General features: G+C 34.0%; 1 protein-coding gene across 1 annotated transcript; it reads right to left on the bottom strand.

The window, feature by feature from the left end:
* Positions 1–420: 420 nt before the first annotated feature.
* LOC112031078 (UDP-glycosyltransferase 83A1) lies at positions 421–2,846 on the bottom strand. Its single transcript, XM_065772246.1, is given in 3 exon segments — positions 421–1,019; positions 1,254–1,572; positions 2,550–2,846. Coding segments are annotated over 2 exon segments (816 nt in total). The 5' UTR covers positions 1,471–1,572; positions 2,550–2,846.
* Between the last annotated feature and the right edge of the window lie 16,530 nt (positions 2,847–19,376).

The following is a 19,376-nucleotide window of genomic DNA, read 5'->3' on the forward strand; positions in this document are numbered from 1 at the left end:
CTAGTTCAAAGTTACTTGGGATCCTGGGTTCTATCCCTCGCCTACACCGATTTGGGATTTTTTATATTTAACATGATTGAACCGTAAATTCCACTTAAAAAATCGTATTTCTACCTAGTTCAAAGTTACTTGGGTCAAACTAGCCGGTCTAGTCTGGATTTGACAACCTTGATTAGTATTGGTTGAATGATTGGCATAATGGGGGGGTTTGGATTCCGCGTTTGCGTTTCAGCAAACGCGTTTTCCTCCCTTTTTTTTTTTTTTTTTTTTTTTTGCCGCATTTTTTTACTTTTGGGATTTGTGATTAGCTTATTGTGTGCTGAAACTGAAAACTGAAAACTGAAAACTGAAAATAATCTGTAGCAAAATAATTTTTAAATGTGTAAATAGTACCGTGGGACCCACTTTTAATATTTTTTATTACATGAACAGTGCATGAACAGTGCGTGAACAATGCACGCACTGTTCATGCACAGCTTTTTTGTCTNCCTCCAAGGTTGAAGTCCATCCACAATGGCTTAAAAAACATGCAGTAGAAGGGTGAGCTAGCACCTCCTATTGAGGTGCCCAATCAACAATCTTTCCATGATCAGCTATTCTCTTTCTAATCCCATCTAGGAATTCCGAGAGTGCTTCATTGGTGATATCAGATCCAATAACCCACAAAAATGGAAGACCTATGAGTTCAAGTCCAATTGCTAGTTCATCAAATTGTTGTTGGTTGAAGATTGAGGTGCTGCCAAAGGAAACATAAATGACTGAACCCACAGGTTGTTCATCAATTTGACAGCCCAATTGACTACCTGAAAGTAATGGACCAACAGGTATGATCCCATGAACTAAATTTAAGGCCAATGAGTCTAGTTCATAGAATGAGTTGCAGAGAAGCCAGTTGCATAGTTTGACAGAATGGTTCATCCTGAAAGCATACTGAAAAAAAAAACGTTTTGCATCCTTGATTCCCTGGGAAGCTCCATGGAAACTCTGAGCTTTTCCTTGCAGGGATTTCCTTTGACAGCCAAATCAAGTCATTTTTTTATTGGAGTTCCTACAGAGCCATCAGATTATTTTTAATAAAACCAAACAAGTACCATATCACGTATCAATTGTTTAATTTAAAAGTAACCTTCATGGAACTTTAACTTCTTTCCATTTTTGTTTTCATCATTTAAAATAAAATTTTAACTGAACTTTCTTCATTTCAAGTGAAATGGAGAGACTGAAAGGTATCAAGAATACTAGTTAGTTATTACCTTGAGCGTCTATAATTCCATCCTCAATAAGCTTTGGGATCCGGAGTGTAAGGGCCAAGGTTGCTGGTCCAGCAGGCCAAAATGCAGCACTTTTAATTCCCATCTTCTCTGCAACTTCAAATGCCCACACAACTGATATCCCAGCAATGACACAACTAATCCGATTATCATAAGATTCGTTAATTTTCTCAATCAAGTCCTTGAAATGACCTGGCATAACTTCTTGAAAACTATTTCAGTTTAAGAGCATCAGTTCGATCATCCCCAAGTTCTAGACCATCTGGGAGTGAGACTGGCCTTACCAGGCTATTCACTGGCACTGTAGTATATATATGTAAAAAAAAAAAATTAAAAAAAAAAAAAAAAAAAAAAAGAAGAAGAAGAAGAAATCAAATATAGGGTAAAACTCAAATATAATACTTTAGGTTCTCAATTAATTTCAAACAATTGGTTGTTTTGAATTTAATTTTTCTTAGAAAAGATAACACTAGTTGTGTTTTACCCATATATGTAATTCAAACCTTGACCATCTAATTTCATAAATAAATGTATTCAATCAGGTAAAAAGCAGAACAAAATAACTCTAGTTCATGAAAGGGTTGGTGGGAAATCATACAAGAAGTCAACTGAAGATCCAGCAAAATATCAGACATCAGCTATGATCTGTGTGCGTGAAAATCAGACAGTGTGAATTAACTATAAAGGCGTTAAAACTTCTTGGGTTTTACTGGGGACTCAGAATTCCAGTGCAGGCCCAATAACAAAGTATATTTTCCATACTACTATTACGCGTGCCTTTAATAAGAATCATAGACTAGGAAGCATGGTCACAATTACATGTATGGGTATGGTAGCATATGACATGACAAGTTTTGTCTCCTATAACCCACCTTTAATAAAAATAGTTGTAAATATGTATATTTGTTTCATTTTTATTTCTCTCAAAAAAGAAGAAGAGAAAATAAGACTTAAAAGTTGGGGTTTTGTAAAAATTAAAAAAACCCAGCTTTGAAGCAACTGTATCTTTGAAAAAGCATTCCACGATCACATGGATCTATATGAAAATTTTTACAGAAACGAAGATCAAAGAAAATTCAAATGGGCTCACTATAGAATTTAAGCTTACTACAATTTAGTTGGGCTTGTGATCATACTCAAAGAAACTCCTTTTGACAACTTTCTTATTACTAAGGAATTTCATCAAACACATCATAGGCACCAAATTCAATAAATCTCAATAGCAAGTCTTTTGCAGTGATAGAAAATAAAAATCTACACAGATAATAGTAGATTTACCCCTGTTTTTGTCTTGGAGCCCAGCGTTGTTGAAATCGACTTTGGAATTAGAATCATCTTTCTTCTGAGTAGTTCTTCTGTCTTTGACTTGTACTTGCTGAAAAGCGGCGGCGGCGGCAAGCTGGCGGTAGCGGTGGAGGAGTGAGGATCATCTTAGGATTTGGTTTGTCCGGTAAAGGAGAAAAAGTAGGACAATCTTTGGTGGGCCAAGAGTTTTCTCACCACCAAAACCGATTATTTTAAAAAAAATCTCACAGAGAGTAGTTAAAAAAGGAAAAAGAAAAAAGAGAATTTCAGTTTTTGCATTTAGTTAATTAGAATCCATGTTAAATTGGATTTTTAGCAGATTTTTTAAATTTTGTATTGTTTAGAGAATAAAAAGTGATTTTTAGTTTTTAACTACTTACTTTTTTTCAAATACATTTTTTAACAAATTCTCTATCTTATTTAAATATTATTTCTTCATTTATTCTTTATTCTTTTTTAACAACTACACATTTTTTAAATTTTTTTTATTCAATACTTAATTATTATAATAGAAAAAAATATTTGAAGAATGAACAATAGCCCATTAGACTTGATGAGCTACTGTTCATGAGCCAAAAAAAATTTCGGGTATAGAGAATCTATTAGAGACCCTTTTTTTTTTGTCTTGTTCTCTATTATAGAGAATATTTTGATTTTAGTTACACCATTGGAGATGCTTAGAAGCTATTTTGCTTGAGCCATTTGATTTAAAATTTTACCATCAATTATAACATTATTTCTTCTTCTTCTTCTTTTTTTTCTTCTTTTTGTTTTCATCATGTTGCTCAGCGTTAGTCTGTGCACTTTTTTTTTTCTCAAATTTATTTTTTGCATTTAAAAAAAAAAATATATAATATATATATATCACCTCAATAGGAGGTGCTAGCTCACCCTTCTACTGCATGTTTTTTAAGCCATTGTGGATGGACTTCAACCTTGGAGGGTATAAGAATGGGAGTCCCATTTCTATGTTGGCCTTACTTTACAGACCAATTCCAAAATAAGAGTTACGTATGTGATGTTTGGAAGGTTGGTTTAGGGTTGAACCCGAATGAAAATGGGATTTGTGACAGGCACGAAATCAACACAAAGATAAAAGCATTGCCCTTTGATGATGTTATAAAGACAAAGGCACTAAAGTTGAAGGAAATGGCTAAAAAGAGTGTTAGGGAAGGTGGATCTTCTTTTAAGAATTTTGAAAGCTTATTGAACAAATAAAGCATTAAGATGTTTTTAGAGTGTTTATGTTTTATAGTTTCTATGTCTATTGAAGTATGAAATTTCATCAAGCTTATTGCTAAAAAATGAAGATGTGAGCAGGTGTTTAAAGATTTGAATTGCCATAATGGCTTGCAAAGTTGGCATCATGAATAGCAACAAGCCTTTACATATTATTTGTATATTTCCACGTATCGCAATAGAATGTTCTTCAATCGAAGTTCATATATAAATATTTAGTTTTTTATAGAGACTTGAGTTTTTATAAAAGGCAAAAACACTATTTTGGTCATAATATTTTGGGGTTATAGTCAATTTAATTTTTACATTTTGGTAGTTGTCAATTTGGTCCATATTATTTTCAACTTACAATCAAATTGGTCACTACCATTAACTTACTTACAAAAAAATTACTTCATAGCAAATGGTGTGCATTGTTGGCGCACAGATGGCTAACAAAAAAACTAATAATAATTTAATTACTACTTTTAAAAAAGCCACATCAGCAAATTAAAAAAAAAAGAATGGAAGAAGGGATGAGTTTTTTTATTATTAAATAATATCACGTTTTTCTTACACTTTCTTGTTAGTCAAACACAAAAACCTAGGTATGCCGAAATAAAACTCAACCCAGAAAATTCATTCATTATCTCACAATCAAATCTTATCATTATCACCCACAAAACCTTCGGATATGAATTCAGCATCACAAAGTAGCATACCCCTACTATAACACAACTAAAACGCGCAATCCCACTTGAAGAAAATGAAAAGAGGATTCCTTCTAGTGCGAATAAGAGTTAGTGAGGAAAAGATTTCGGGTTTTGGGTTGGTGTGAGTTCCTAAGCAAATGTCTTCTATGTTGTGGGTTTAGGTACTAGTATTGATTACAAGGTATTGAATTTTCTGGGCTGAGCTTATTTTGTGTTTTCAGGTTGCTGTGTTTAGCTAACAAGAAAGTGCAGGAAAATTATGATTTAAAATTGAAAAAAATTTTAAAAAGCACTCATCCTTTTTTTTTTTTTTTTTTCCGTTTTTCTTTTTTCTTTTTGATGTTTAAATTATTTTTTTTTCAATTTTAATATTGATGATGTGGCTTTTTTGAAGAAGTAATTAAAATTTTTCATTATTTTCCAGCCAACAATGTGCTTATGCACACCACTTGCTACATAAACATTTTTCGTTAGTCAGTTAATGATAGAGACCAATTTGATTGTAAATTGAAAATAACATTAACCAATTAACTACTACCAAAATATAGAAATCAAATTAACTATGACCTCAAGATGATGTTTTCTTGGCATCACTTAGCCATATAATTTAAAGTAATTTTTATTCTTTTTATTTAATTTACTTATGATTCTTATTAAAGGCTTGCCTAACAGTTATAATATGGATGAATCTTGAAAAATATTTTGTTATTTTGCTTGCACTGAATTCACTGTTCCCAGCAAAACCCAAGAAATTCAACTCCAATTATTTTTCAGGGCCTAAATTGATGGAATAGTCAATGGACATTAATTTAAGACTAGAGATAAAAATAAATAAAAAAAGACTAGAGATCAAATTCTTGAGAACCTTGCAAGGCATGCACCTTAAATTGTCACATCCAATTTCACATTTGCAAGAATGAGTTATAAAAAGCCAACTAAACCTTCTATTACTCTTCAGTTTTTAGTTCCTTTGAGCTTTTCACTTTAAAGTTTTAAGGCCTTATACACACTGCCACACACATAGATCATAGCTGCCTGTCTGATATTTTTCTGGATCTTCAATTCGACTTCTTGGATGTTTTCACACCAACCCTTTCATGAACTGGAGTTACTTGTTCTGCTTTTACCTTATTCAATACATTTATTTATGAAATTTGATGGTCAAAGTTTGAATTACGTATATGGGTTAAACACAACTAGTGTCATCTTTTCTAAGAAAAATTAAATTCAAAACAACCAAGTATTTGGATTTAATTGAGAACCTAAAGTAATGTATCTTTTTTTTTTTTTTTTTTAATACCAAGATTCTTGTATTTTAACTAGTTGGTACTTTTTGGTGTTTCAAATGAAGATATCCAAAATTAGAATCCTCTACCCCCAACTATTGAATTATCAAAAAAATATGTACTGTGAGGGGGGATATTAATTAAAATTAAAGTTGATAATTCAAGAATACACGTGTATAACATCTTGATAATTTGATGTAACATAAAAATCAAATAAGAAAATTGTTAAAATTAATCTATTAATTCTAACCATATTTAATAATTAATTCTAAGACCTTAACCCTAAGCATATAAATTAGATCAAAGCTAAGAAAATTAGTTTAAACAAAAGGCTACCAATACACAAAACCTAATCAATTTAATAAAAACAAAATATGAAAACAAAGAAGGAGCCTTTAGAAACTTGACAATGTTTTTGAATGTTTGGAATTCATTAATTAAAATCACATGAAAACAAAAAACCAATAATAACACTAAAGAAAATAAACAAAATGAAAATAATAATAATAAAAGAAGAAAGAATTCATTCCTACATTGTCATGGGATTTAGGCATTCACATATTCAAATAAGTTTCACTCCAAAAAGGATATATAAGGTTATATATATTGGTAGAGTTCCATTTGAAATATAATTCATTTAAATCTTATTGAAATTAAAGATATCTAATGAATGTGTTTGTTTTTATCCCATAAAAATTGGAATTAAAAAAAGGTCATATGAATAGAATGAAAAAAAAAAATGTTGATTTAACATAAAATAACATATAAAAAATTAAAAATTTAAAAAAAAAAAAAAAAAGAGAGAGAGAAAAAGAGAACGTGGTTGATAGCTATAAGGAATTTTGATATATATATATATATATATATTAAATGTCATCAACGTAGAAATTATCAAATTAATGGAGATGTATACTGTTTTTTGGAATAGATAGAGATTATCAAATTATTGAAGATATATATTGTTTCTTGAGATAGATTTATATTAATCACCACTTGAAGAACTTGGATTGTGCTTATCCCTTAATAATCAAGTTTTGTAGCTTGATATTCTGATAAAATAATATTAATTTAATAATATTAAAATTTTGAAAATTTAGATGATAAATATTATATAATTAAAATTTTGTATGTTAAATATCATCCTCTAAATTAAGAAATATATCCTAACAAATAAAAAAAATAATGTTAATTAGATGATAAATATTATCTAAATTAAATTTTTTTTATGTTAAATATTATCCCTTAATTTAATAAATATATCCTAACAAATAAAAATAATGTTTATTTTATTTTATTTAATGATAAGAATGAATTAGAATCCTGATAGTATATTATTCTTTTTTAGTTCTTTAAAAATATAAATTTTAATAAAATTTCTGCAATTTGATAAAGCCACGTGGCGTAACCATGGCTTCCCTCACCAAAGACTCATCATTGATAATAGCTTGGATCTCAAGGTTTGGGACTATTATCAATTCAGCCAGGATTGGGATGCTATCATCCTACCTCAGAGTAGAGGAAGTCTCTACCTGATCTTGTCTAAGGCCGCGGCCCACCCATTGGTGAAGTAAATTTGAAGATTCTGTTGCACTTCAAGCTTCACCGAGATAATGTAATTAGTTTGGCCTTGGTAATATGTAGCTTGAATCTTCTCATTGTCCATATGCAACAAAGGCCTTCAGCTCGGCCTCCATTTCTTTTAACTTCTCTTTAGCTTCCTGGAGCTCTTTCTCCAAAGCTTCTTTCCTGTTAGTTATAGCCTTGGTATTCTCCTCAGCCTCGGAGCGAAGCTTCTCTAACACGAATACTTTGTTCATCACATCTGAGATTTTGTTGAGGAGATCCTCGTTGTCCATAGCCAGCTCCTCCAACTTGGACTTAGTAGCCAAGTACCATTTCTCCACCATCGTGGAACATTGATAACCTTTCAAGATAATAGTTAGAAGTAGAATTTAACTTATGAAAAAAGAAAGAAAAGTAAAGAGATGGGGGGAACTTACCATAATCGCTTCCCTTTTCATATTGAGGAGGGAGTGGTCATCCCACTTCTTCCAATGGTTCATGTCTTCAGGAAGAAGGAGTGTTTGACCTACACACTCAGCAATGAGGCCCCCGCGGCCCTATCTCCAGGGCCTAACTCTATCAGTCATAAGAAAGGGCTTCTCGTCTAATGCGAAGGACATTATGTAAGCTAGGGCTCTAGGAGTTTGGACAAGGGCATCGGCCCCTACAGTAGGATAGTCTTCAGGGTCAAGGATCGTCACCACGAGAACAGCTTAAGTCACCACGGGGCAACTAGGGCTTGAACTTGAAGAGTAGGAGAATCCTATGGGATGGAGTAGTTGACACAGGAACAGTTGAAGTCACCATAAAGGCAACTAGGGCTTGAACTTGAAGTGCAGGAGAATCCTAGGCTTGAGTAGAAGGGGCGAGCCTAGAATTTGGTTAAGAGTGACTCGAGTCCATTAGTAAGACATTTCTTTTGGAGTATCTTTTGTGAGAAGAGTGGTCGGGAGTTCAGGCGCTTGAATCCTAGTAAAGGGATCTTGAGAAGGGGAATTACTTGTCTTTCTTCTTCTTCTTCGGCACAAGCAGTCGATAGGAATAGCTACCATAACCCCTAAGTGCTACCAGGGTGAAAGAAGGTGGAGAATCGCTACATCTTCTTCCTTCGTCCTTTCGCACTCTTTTTGACGGGGATAGAATGTACCCCTTTACTCAGACGTCAATGTAAGGGAGTAAAGGGTGATTCTGTGTGATTGCCCTTCCCACGTTTTGAAAACTCCAGTATATGAGGGTATACCTAAGGATAAGATGCACGGCCCGAAGTTACCCGTCTGAGTGAGGATGTATGGGAGATCTCAATAGCCTGTTCAAATTTGTGAAGTTGATCAACTACCTTCTCTTTTTGAATGCGTGGTCATCTGAAAAGATAAAGGAGCAATATAGAAATTAGTCAAGAAGATAATATTGAACAAACCATGTTAACACATACATATGAAATGATTAAATAAAGATAAAAGAAAGAAGCTCCTAAAAATCCTACCCACCTGCTCTACCCGCGGTTATGGGACAATGGATTTCGTCGAGATACCAATTACTTGAGATGATCAGATAATCTCCTTCTTTCTCTTTGTCGAAATCCGGAAGGCCCGATATGAGTCTTACTTCCTCGTGCCAGATTTTGAAATAAAATCTAGAGGATTTACTATCTTAGAACCTATATATATAGTTAAAATCATGCTCGATTAAATTAAGGCCGAGTCTCTTATTAAGTACATCTACGCTAGTAACGACTCTAAATACATTAGGGGTACACTGGTCGGGGCACACTTTGAAATGTCTTAAAAAGTTGGTTAATAACTTGCTCATAGGGATCTTGACCCCACCCTTTACAAACGCTACCCAGGGAAAAATGACCCTATCTTCCCCCCTTGAGAATATTACCTTAGACTGGGGGCAATATCTCACCTCTACATCCTCAGGGATACTATACACCCTTTTAAACTCAACTAGCCTTTTAGGTGTATCAACCATGGGTTTGAACTTAAAGAAGAAGAAGAAGAAGAAAGAGGAAGAGTTACAAACAAGAAAAAGAGATACAGAATGCTAGTGGACACCTGAGTAAGGCTGAAAAAGTTATTAGTGAGAAGGAGTGTGAAGAACTCGAGATAGCTTTGAGAGGGAATGGAGAGAAATAGAAAATGGGAACTCGAAAACTAGTCTGAGTTCCCCCTTTTATAAAGAGGGAGGGAGCAAGAAAATGAGGGAAAGTGACCTTTGGTTTCCCATGCCCTTTTTCGTTTTCCAAAATGCCCATCTAGCCGTTCATAAACACGCGTGCCATTAATTGAAGGGCGGGAAGCTCAAGCATGTCTGGAACATTTATTACCTGATGGTGCCACCTCAAATTAGTGACAGTTAATGACTACCCCCCGTCTATCTCAAACCATGATCTCCACCTCAGCACTAATGACATGGGGATTGTGGGGGCTATTGTGCGGGGAGGGGATTCAATTATGGGTCGAGGCCCAAAGGACTTGAAAGCTCGTATTAGAAAGGACGGGTTGGGCCCATCTTTATGAATCACAAAGAAAAGTGTCCCCCCAGACGATTCCTGAGGAGTTCAGGATATGCTGCTAACATCGAAACTCTCATCTGAGGTAATAAACAAGAATGATCTTGGAGAATACGAAGGAGTGATACCGAGGAACTAATTTCCTTTTTTATATCGAGGTGTCATTCTCACGAAGTATACCTCAGAAAATTCCCTAAGGGGATAAAGATCATAGAAATTGTCACCTCCACATTAATTAGAGGCTCTCTACCTAATCTCTTCCACATTAAATGAATATAGGACAACCTGAATAGCACAACACACCTCAAAAGCCCTGTTTTAGGATAAGCAGGGGAGAGAAACCAATAGAAGAAAGGAAAATATCGCAAAAAGATCCAGTTAGGAGCAAGCCACCTAGAAGGATAAGGAAAGGGAAAATGCCTATAAAAGAAAAGGAGAAAACAATGAAAATGGGGATGAGAAAAAAATACTAGAGAAGAGAGAGGAAAAAGAAGGAGAAGAGACTTTCCTTTATCTTTAAAGTCCTAGTACCATGGGAAAAGAGTGTAATGGTTGTTGCTTGTAATATTAATACAATCTTGCTTCCATAAATTAGTTGTTTGAGCTTCCCATTGTGGAGTTTTCACCTTATTCAATTGATAAATAAATTGTGCTAGTCGGCCACCTAGGAAGGAATTTGTCTTAATACCTCATTTAATCATTTTGAGAATTTCTGACACCCCCCCCCCCCAACACACACACACACACACACACACACATATTGATAAGTAACAAAAAATTTATTAAAAATTAAACAAACCCAAGGACACTATAAATGTACTATTGGGCAATAAAATCAAGAAAATATGATTTATATTATTGTAAGAGGTTTTATTATTATTATTATTATTATTAAAAATAATTGTAAATGTGGGGCAGGGTGGGGTCTCACAAGGCCCTGTGAGGCGGAGATTCGGCAAGGTAGTTACCTCTATAGTTGTCAAATCGTAAATCGTATCATGAACCGATTTTTGATTTTTCTGTATCATGTATTGTATTGAATTTTGTATCATAAAATACACAAAAACCTAATAAAACTATAAAATAATTATAGATATACATATATAAAAGGTATATTCATTATAAATTCGAAATATATTCAACTAATGACCAATTTAATCATTACTTCTGTAATAAAATTTAACAAAGCTAACTAAATAAATCAAATTAACTTTTGTTTATAACATGCACATTCAAATTGATTAAACTTAGAAGTAATACATGATATATGAATCAAAATAATAATATATTTTCATCATCTTCACTAATCAACTCCATCTAAGTCAATGTTATCATCATATTCAGCATCTTGCAAAATTATTTTTTCATAGACATTTTCTTCATTATTATCAGCATTTAGTTTTTTTTTTGGCTTTTTAATTCTAATAATTTTTTCTTTATATTTTTTCTTGGAATTCTAGATTTTTAGACTCAAAATAATAATAACAAAACAAAAGATAATTATATTTTCATTTAATAAATTATTAATAGCATAGAAAATAAATTTGCACATATGAAAGTAAGTGTTATAAGTATAGTTTGAATTTTGTAAGAGAAAGAGAAGGGAAGAAAAAAAAACTCATGGACTTGCTATTTTATTAGACTCAATTAGGTTTCCTAATAATTTTGTGTTAAAAAATTCTAACAACTTGAATTAATCAGTATATGAATGCTCCACCCACAATCACAGTTGGAACCTCCAATTAACGTCAAGAACCTCTTAAAGGTTTTCCTCACAGTAGCAAGTTTGTGGTGGTTGCTATGACTTCAACTTCTTCACCATTGGAATCTTTAGATCTACTTTGAAACTCTTTGGTTTGGTGAAATAGAGAAAACTTGGTCACAAAACCCTAGCTGCTTAAACGAAGCGTTTCTCTTTCTAAAAAACCCCTTAATAAATGGCTTATGATGTTCTTTGAATACCGGCTTAAATGGATCTCGATTCGAGCTTCAAACAAACTTTTTCACGCTGTTGATTTTTGCTGATCCACGAAGCTATATCTATTGAGCTACTATCGAGAACAAAATCTCGGTAGATCGAGCTGCTATCGAGCTTCTATCATGAAGATAGTAAGTTTTGAGCTTCTATCGAGAGGTATTGAGTTGCTATTGAGGTACATGCTTGTTGGAAAATTTAGGCCCCGGTTGATAGAATTAACAAGTTTTAAACCTAAGTTGTTAATTAGATTTATTATGAACCAAACTTGTTAAAATAAACAAACATCAATATCATGTCAAAATCATGCAGTGGAAAAATAAATAAGACAAGATATGATGACTCAGGAAAACTAATGAAACCAACCAGTTTCACAGTAAAAAACCTGGGGGGAAACCTTCCCGAAAAGCAATCCACTATAGTAAAGAGAAGTTTCAGATCTAGTACAAAACTTTTGTCCCTAGACTCTACAATCCTTGTAGATGAAATCACTGCAGAAACCTTCTACCGCTTCAGAACCTTTGAACTTTTCAATATATGAATGCCACCCTTTGATGCACAAATCCCAATATGTGATTAACCAATTGCGCGGATCCTAGTATGCGACTTCAATGACCAACTAGAAAAAAATTGTTGACTGCAAAGTTCTTCACTTCATCAACAATGAAGATCAAGAAGTACTTGGTTACAAAACCCTAAGGCACAAAAACGCAGTAGCTTCTTTCAAAGAGAATAAGGCATCAGTCACCTATTGCATATGTTCTCCTTGTATTCTCTTATGTGACGGCCTTTAAAATAAGCCTTATATAGGTCTAGGGTTGTGAGAAAAGAAACCCTACACAAATACAAAAGCCTGGCACAAAAACAGAAATCTGAATTCTTGTAACCTTGACAGATAGCAGGTGTCGAGAAGGTGTCAAGCAGGTGTCGAGGTTTAATGAATCTCAACAGATACAGTTATCGAGGAGGTGTCGAGGGGACAGAAACTTTCTCGATTGATCGACCAGCTATCGAGAAGCTATTGAGATTGCGATAAGAATTAGCTGAAGATCTCGACAGATAGCCAGGTATCGAGGAGGTGTCGAGCAGCTATCGAGCTTTAAATTTCAACACTTTCTCACTTGATTCTCGAACAGACTTGCATGGCTTTAACACTTGAACTTGAAACAAGGTTTTTTGAAGTATTAATCACATCCTAGATCTACCCAATTACAAGTAAAGTGTGTTTTGTCAAAGGATTAGCCAATTACACAAAATATGTCCTTAACAATTTCCCCCTTTGGCAATCCGTGACAAAACCACAATAAACAAATGAACATATGAGAGAAGTCATAAATCACTCAACTCATATTCATTTGTTGAATACAATAAAATCTATCCTAATACAAACTCTTGAAAAATTTTGTAAGAAAAGAGTTTATGGCAAGTAGACTTTGACAACCTGTATTTTTGAAACACTTTAAACAAAACTCATCAAGGCATCTTAGTGTGAAACAGAAATAATAGATTGTATACAAGTAATAAGAAACATGTGTATAAAGATAGAAAAGAAACAACACATATAGAGATAGGTGAAAGAAACATACATGAGCATATAAAGAAGATAAGCACAATGTATGTAAGCAAATGGTCACAAGACCCAAGGTACAAGAAGAAGGAGGTAAGCACTCCCCTTAACAAGATGAAACATATCTCCCCCTTTCAAAGGAATGTATTTCTCCCCCTAACATGTAGAATCTTAAAAAGAAACCACATACAATTTCTCCCCCTTTTTGTCATGATTAACAAAGGGTACAAGAAGCTAGAAGACTTCACCTGAGAAACATAAAGATGATCAAGGGAATCAAGGGGGCACAAAGAATCCATAACAATGCATGAATGTAATGAAACAAGATGCTATGGATGACAAGATAAAAGAAAGATGCACACCATGTGAAAAACAAATCACTTAGCAAGAAAAATGTTAAGCACATAGATCCCAAAACACACACACACACACACACACACTAAACAAGTCTAACCAATTTTATATTTCAAAAAAAAGTCAAGACAGTTTAGTTAGCATACATTAACACATGTAAAACCTTGTGATGGCCAAATCACATTGTACTTGCACATATATCAAGAGTAGCAAAGAATATTGCGTGTAGTGTATGAAAAACATCGCAAGATTGCATATGTGTATACATGTTATGATGATCTGAGATATGAGAAAATAACTTTAACTCACACACAATCATAACTGTTTGATGGGGACTATCACCTTCGAGGTACATCCTATAACTCCCACATCTCCTAGAATACACGCTTGCAACCATATTTAAAGCATTTTTGATCTTTTTGCTTTTTATTTTTCTTTACATATTTTCTTTTATTTTAGCATATCATGCATGGGCATATAAAAGAGAAAAAAAATACCCAAGATGTTAAGCATAGACATTGCACTTTTACTATGCCAAAGCATACGGATGTCTTTGACACTGCACTTTTGCTATGCCGAAGCATACAGGTGTCATATTATGATTGACAGGCAACAGTGGTGAGATAATTATTTATGCCTTTCTCTTAGGATTTTCTAGTCCTACCCGTCAAAAAGAGTGATACGAGTGTTAAGTTTAAGAGATAACTTAATCTTACTAATCACAAACAAGAGCCACAAAGCTCACTTGCTTAGTTGTGCATAGAGATACTCATATAAGCTACAAACGATACAAAGTTTAGAAACTTTATTTCAATAGCCATCCAAGGTACACAAGTACCAAAGTACACAAAACATACACTGTTTTTGTATTTTTATGATTTTTCTCTTTTTATTTTTATTTTGAAAACAAAATAAAATAAAAACTAAACAACCAAACAAAAACAGACAAACAATATGAGAGCATTAAAGAAGGATGCATATGCATGAAGGCATGATAGAAAAATGCAGATACATGAAAGTATGATTTCAAAAACAGATAAGAAATCAAGCAAAGAGAGTCCTACTTTAGACAGAAAGAAATAAAGCAGAGGACAAACAGAAAAGACAATTAAGTCTTAGGCTCCTTTTTCACCCACACAGCACGAGTCTTTAGCCATGAAGATGAAAAGGCACGTGTCCTAATATGTCTACTAAAGGACATAGAAGAATTAAAATTCTCCTAAAATTAAGTTAAAAAGCTCAAAGCTTTTAATAACTCTCCAAACAAAGGTGTAGGTCTTTGAGAGGAAACCTGTAACCGTTTGGACAATTGCTTATGAGGATATAATTTAAAGCAATTAGGACGAATGTGTCCAGCAACACCACAATGATGACAAACATTAGGTTTAACAAAGGATTTAGAATTAGCCAAATCAGTTTTGGATTTCATTCCTTTATTACCTTTCTCAGATTATGGCACAAAGACAGTCCTTGATCCAGAAGCCGTGGAAGAGGAGGGGCTGGAGGAAACAACATATCCTAAGCCAGTCTTATCAGAAGTAGGCTTTTGAGCACTCAATACCTCATCAAGTTTTATACTAGACATCCTCTCTATTTGAGTTCTAGTTTGACTAAACTCAACCTCAAGATTCTTGACATTCTCTTCTAATGAGGCGTTCTCTACAATCACCTTATCGATTGTGGCAGCAAAGGCCATAACGTGATGACATTCATCCACAAACTCATCAGAAGAATCATCCTCAGTGTCACTCCAAGTAGCAACCAACCCTTTATCTTCTGACTTCTTGGTCTTCTCCTTTATTAGGTAGTTTGGACACTCTATCCTCATATGACCAAAACCTTTGCACTCATGACATTGGATGAAGGGTTTCTCTTCTTGCCCTTCCTAGAGGATTTAGGTTTCCTAGGAGGTTTTCCCTTATCATTTTTTCTAAACTGAAGAAGCTTGATAATCTCATCAGTTATGAAGGTTAGATCCTCATTCTCATCTTCACTTTCATCTTCATCTTCAGAGTTCTCAATCTCTTCCTCTATACCCTTAAAAGCCAAGTTTTTACTCTTTTCACTTTTTTCCATTGAACCTAATCCCATCTCATAGGTTTAAAGGTTCCCTACAAACTCAGTCAAAGGAATTTGATCAATGTCCTTTGCTTCTTCAATGACAGTGATCTTGGCATGAAATCTTTCAGGTAAGGACCTAAGGATTTTCCTAACAATTTTGGATTCTGCTATAAATTCTCCAAGGTTGAAAGTAGAATTCACAATATCCTTAAGCTTAGCATAAAACTCATCAAATGTCTCATCCTCCTCCATTATTATTTCTTCAAAACTACTAGTTAGTTGTTGAAACTTCATAGTCTTTACTGCCTTGGTACCTTCATAGGTGGTCTCAAGAATGGTCCATGCTTCCTTGGTAACTTCCATGACTGATATTTTCTTGAATTCTTCATTGGTCACTCCAAAGAACAAAGCATTCAAGGCCCTACTATTGAAATTTGTAGCTATGATCGTTGCATCATCCCAATCCACCAGCGCTTCCTTTGGCATAATCCAGCCAACTTCAACAGCTTGCCATACCTGTTCACCAAGAGCCTGCAAAAAAACTTTCATACGAATTTTCCAGTACGCATAATTAGTTCCGTCAAATAAAGGAGGTATAAATAAAGATTGTCCTTTATCCATGACAACAAGGGTCAATGGGTCACACTCAAGAAATTAATCCAATCAGAGTGAACCCGCTCTGATACCACTTGTTGGGAAATTTAAACCCCGGTTGATAGAATTAACAAGTTTTAAGCCCAAGTTGTTAATTAAATTTATTATGAATAAAACTTGTTAAAACAAACAAACATCATCATATCTTGTCTTATTTATTTTTCCACTGCATGATTTTGACATGATATTGATATTTGTTTGTTTTAACAAGTTTTATTCATAATAAATCTAATTAACAATTTGGGTTTAAAACTTGTTAATTCTATCAACCGGGGTCTAAATTTCCCAACAATGCTAAAAATGTGTTTTTCTTAAGCTTTTCTTGAGCAAACTTTGTGTCTTCAACTTGGTCTTTAATTACAACTTTAAGACACATCAAAACTCAATAAAAGTCATATAATTTGGCATGGTTAACAATACCAAAACACATGACTTTAACAATCTCTCCCTTTGTCAATCCATGACAAAACCTCAAGTACAAAAGTAAGCTCAATACAATAACCCAAATACAATGAATGAAACCATATTCAAATACACTAGCCTATCTAAAAGCAACCAGTCTTGAGAAACCATAGCATGAATTAGGATTGACTGTTTTGATTGGTTTCGTACCTGTCTTTCCTGAAAGCACTCAACAAACATGTTATGCGCACCATGTGGAAAACAATGACAGATAATAAATAAATAAATAGTATTTTGTCATAGGATATGCCAATTTCATAAAAATATAATGTTAGGTTCTACGTACTTAGGAACTATTGTATTAGAACTCTAATTTGTATTGTTGGCAAACCATGATCAAAACAGGTTGTTAGTCTTGTTTTAGACTTGCTCAAAGTATGTCGTTTATGTAAAGTTGGAATCGCGTTAACTGCAGAATTGAGTATGCAATTTTGACTTACTCGATCAATCAAAAATTAGACTCGATCAATCGAAAGTCGTGCAGATTGTTTTTTCTACAGAATTTCCAACTCAGCTCTAAGCCCATATGACGTGTAGGGTTTTATGTTTTGCCCTAGGTATAAAAGGCAAACCCTAGCCACGTTTTAGTCGTTGCTCTATTTTTGCTGTGTGTGTGAATCTCTTGTGAGATCTGAGAGGTGGTTGCCTTCACACATGCTTAAGATTATCAAGAAAGAGATTTTATTGAGAGCTTGATGATCATTCAATTGTTGCATTAAAGAGCTTAAAGATACGTAAGTGGGAATGCTTGTACTTGCTGGAAAATCCAAGAAAGAAGGAGTCCGTGGTCTCGAAGCTTGCACGTGATCGTGTCAGTAAGTTTTCTACATGAGGTAGCAATAGGATGTTAGTGGTTTAAGTCGCTATTGTAAAAATTCGATTCTTTCATAATGAATTCAAGTTTACCTTGAGAATAGTTAGGTTAAATCCTCCCCAGGTTTTTTACTAGTTTGGTTTTCCTGGGTCATCATATATCTATGTTCTTTATATTCCGCACTTTACATTGGTATGATTATGTGATTGTGTTAACCTAGATCTGAAATTTGGACTAAATAATAACTTGGCTTGTTAACTAGGTTAATTCAATTATGTTTTAAGGGGTCTAAAAACAAACAAGTGGTATCAAAGTGGGTAGCTCTCTTGCTGTAGGTCATTTGATCTCTGAGCTGATCCATGACCCTTGTTGTCATGGAACACAGACACTCTCTAGTTATTCCTCCTCACTTTGATAGAAATAACTATGCTTATTAGAAAGTAAGGATGAAAGCATTCTTGAAATCTATTGATGAGAGAGTTTAGAACTCCGTTGAGTATGGATGGGAGAAGCCTACTACTCCTATGAATGAGTGGAAAACTTCTCAGAAAGAAACAACCGCATTCAATAGCAAAGTTATAAATGCTATCTTTAATGCTATTTTATGGAGGAATTTAAGAGAATCTCTAATGTTGAGGTTATTCACACTACTTGGAATATCCTCTAGACTGTGCACGAAGGCACAAAGACTGTCAAAATTAATAAGTTGCAGCAATTAACATCTAGATTTAAGAGCATTAGGATGTCTGGTGATGAATATTTTGATGAATTTTATGCTAAACTCAATGACATTGTTAATTCTACATACAACTTGGGTAAAATTTATAATCAACCTAAAATTATTAGGAAGATTCTTAAATCTTTAACTGAAGAATTTAGACCCAAGGTGACTGCCATCACTGAAAGCAAGGATGTGGACTCCATCCCTGTTGATGAACTTGTAGGATCTCTTCAGTCCTATGAGTTGGACCTACCCAAAACTAGCAAATCTAAATTAACGGCTCTTAAGTCAGTTGATAATGTTGAGGTTGATGGATTTGATGATGAGCTCTCTGCTACAGAAATTGCTTACCTTGCCAAGAACTTTATGAATTTTCTTAGAAATAACAACAGAAGGGCAAGAGGTAAGAACACTACTAAACCTAGAAATTTTAGGAAGAATGATCTCACTAAGGTTAACAACACTGAAAAACCTAGAGAAAAAGTAGGCCAATCTTCTAATAATTCTGTAGGTCCTCAATGTTTTGGATGTTAAGGGTATGGTCACATGAAATCTGAATGTCCTACATACTTGAGGTCTAAGGGTAAGGCTATGGCTGTAACCCTTAGTGATAATGAAGTTTCTGATTATGAGTCTGGTTCTGATGAGGATGAAAAATTTATTGCTTTCACTGCGACTGCTGTAGTCAATGAAAGCATGTCTGTTGAAGAGAACCCTTTTGATGGAAAACTCTCTGAGAATGCAGATCTTCAAGAAGCCTACAATAAACTTTGCAAAGTTGCTGCAAATGATGCTATGAATGTTGGTCTTGGCTTGAAGAAAATTGCATCTCTTAAGCTTGATAAGAAAAATTTGCTTGTGAAACTGTTTGATGCTAATGAACTTTCGAACAATGTG

This window comes from Quercus suber, unplaced genomic scaffold (genome assembly GCF_002906115.3).
Source record: "Quercus suber isolate HL8 unplaced genomic scaffold, Cork oak 2.0 scaffold_55, whole genome shotgun sequence".
In the NCBI taxonomy this organism is placed as follows: Eukaryota; Viridiplantae; Streptophyta; class Magnoliopsida; order Fagales; family Fagaceae; genus Quercus; species Quercus suber.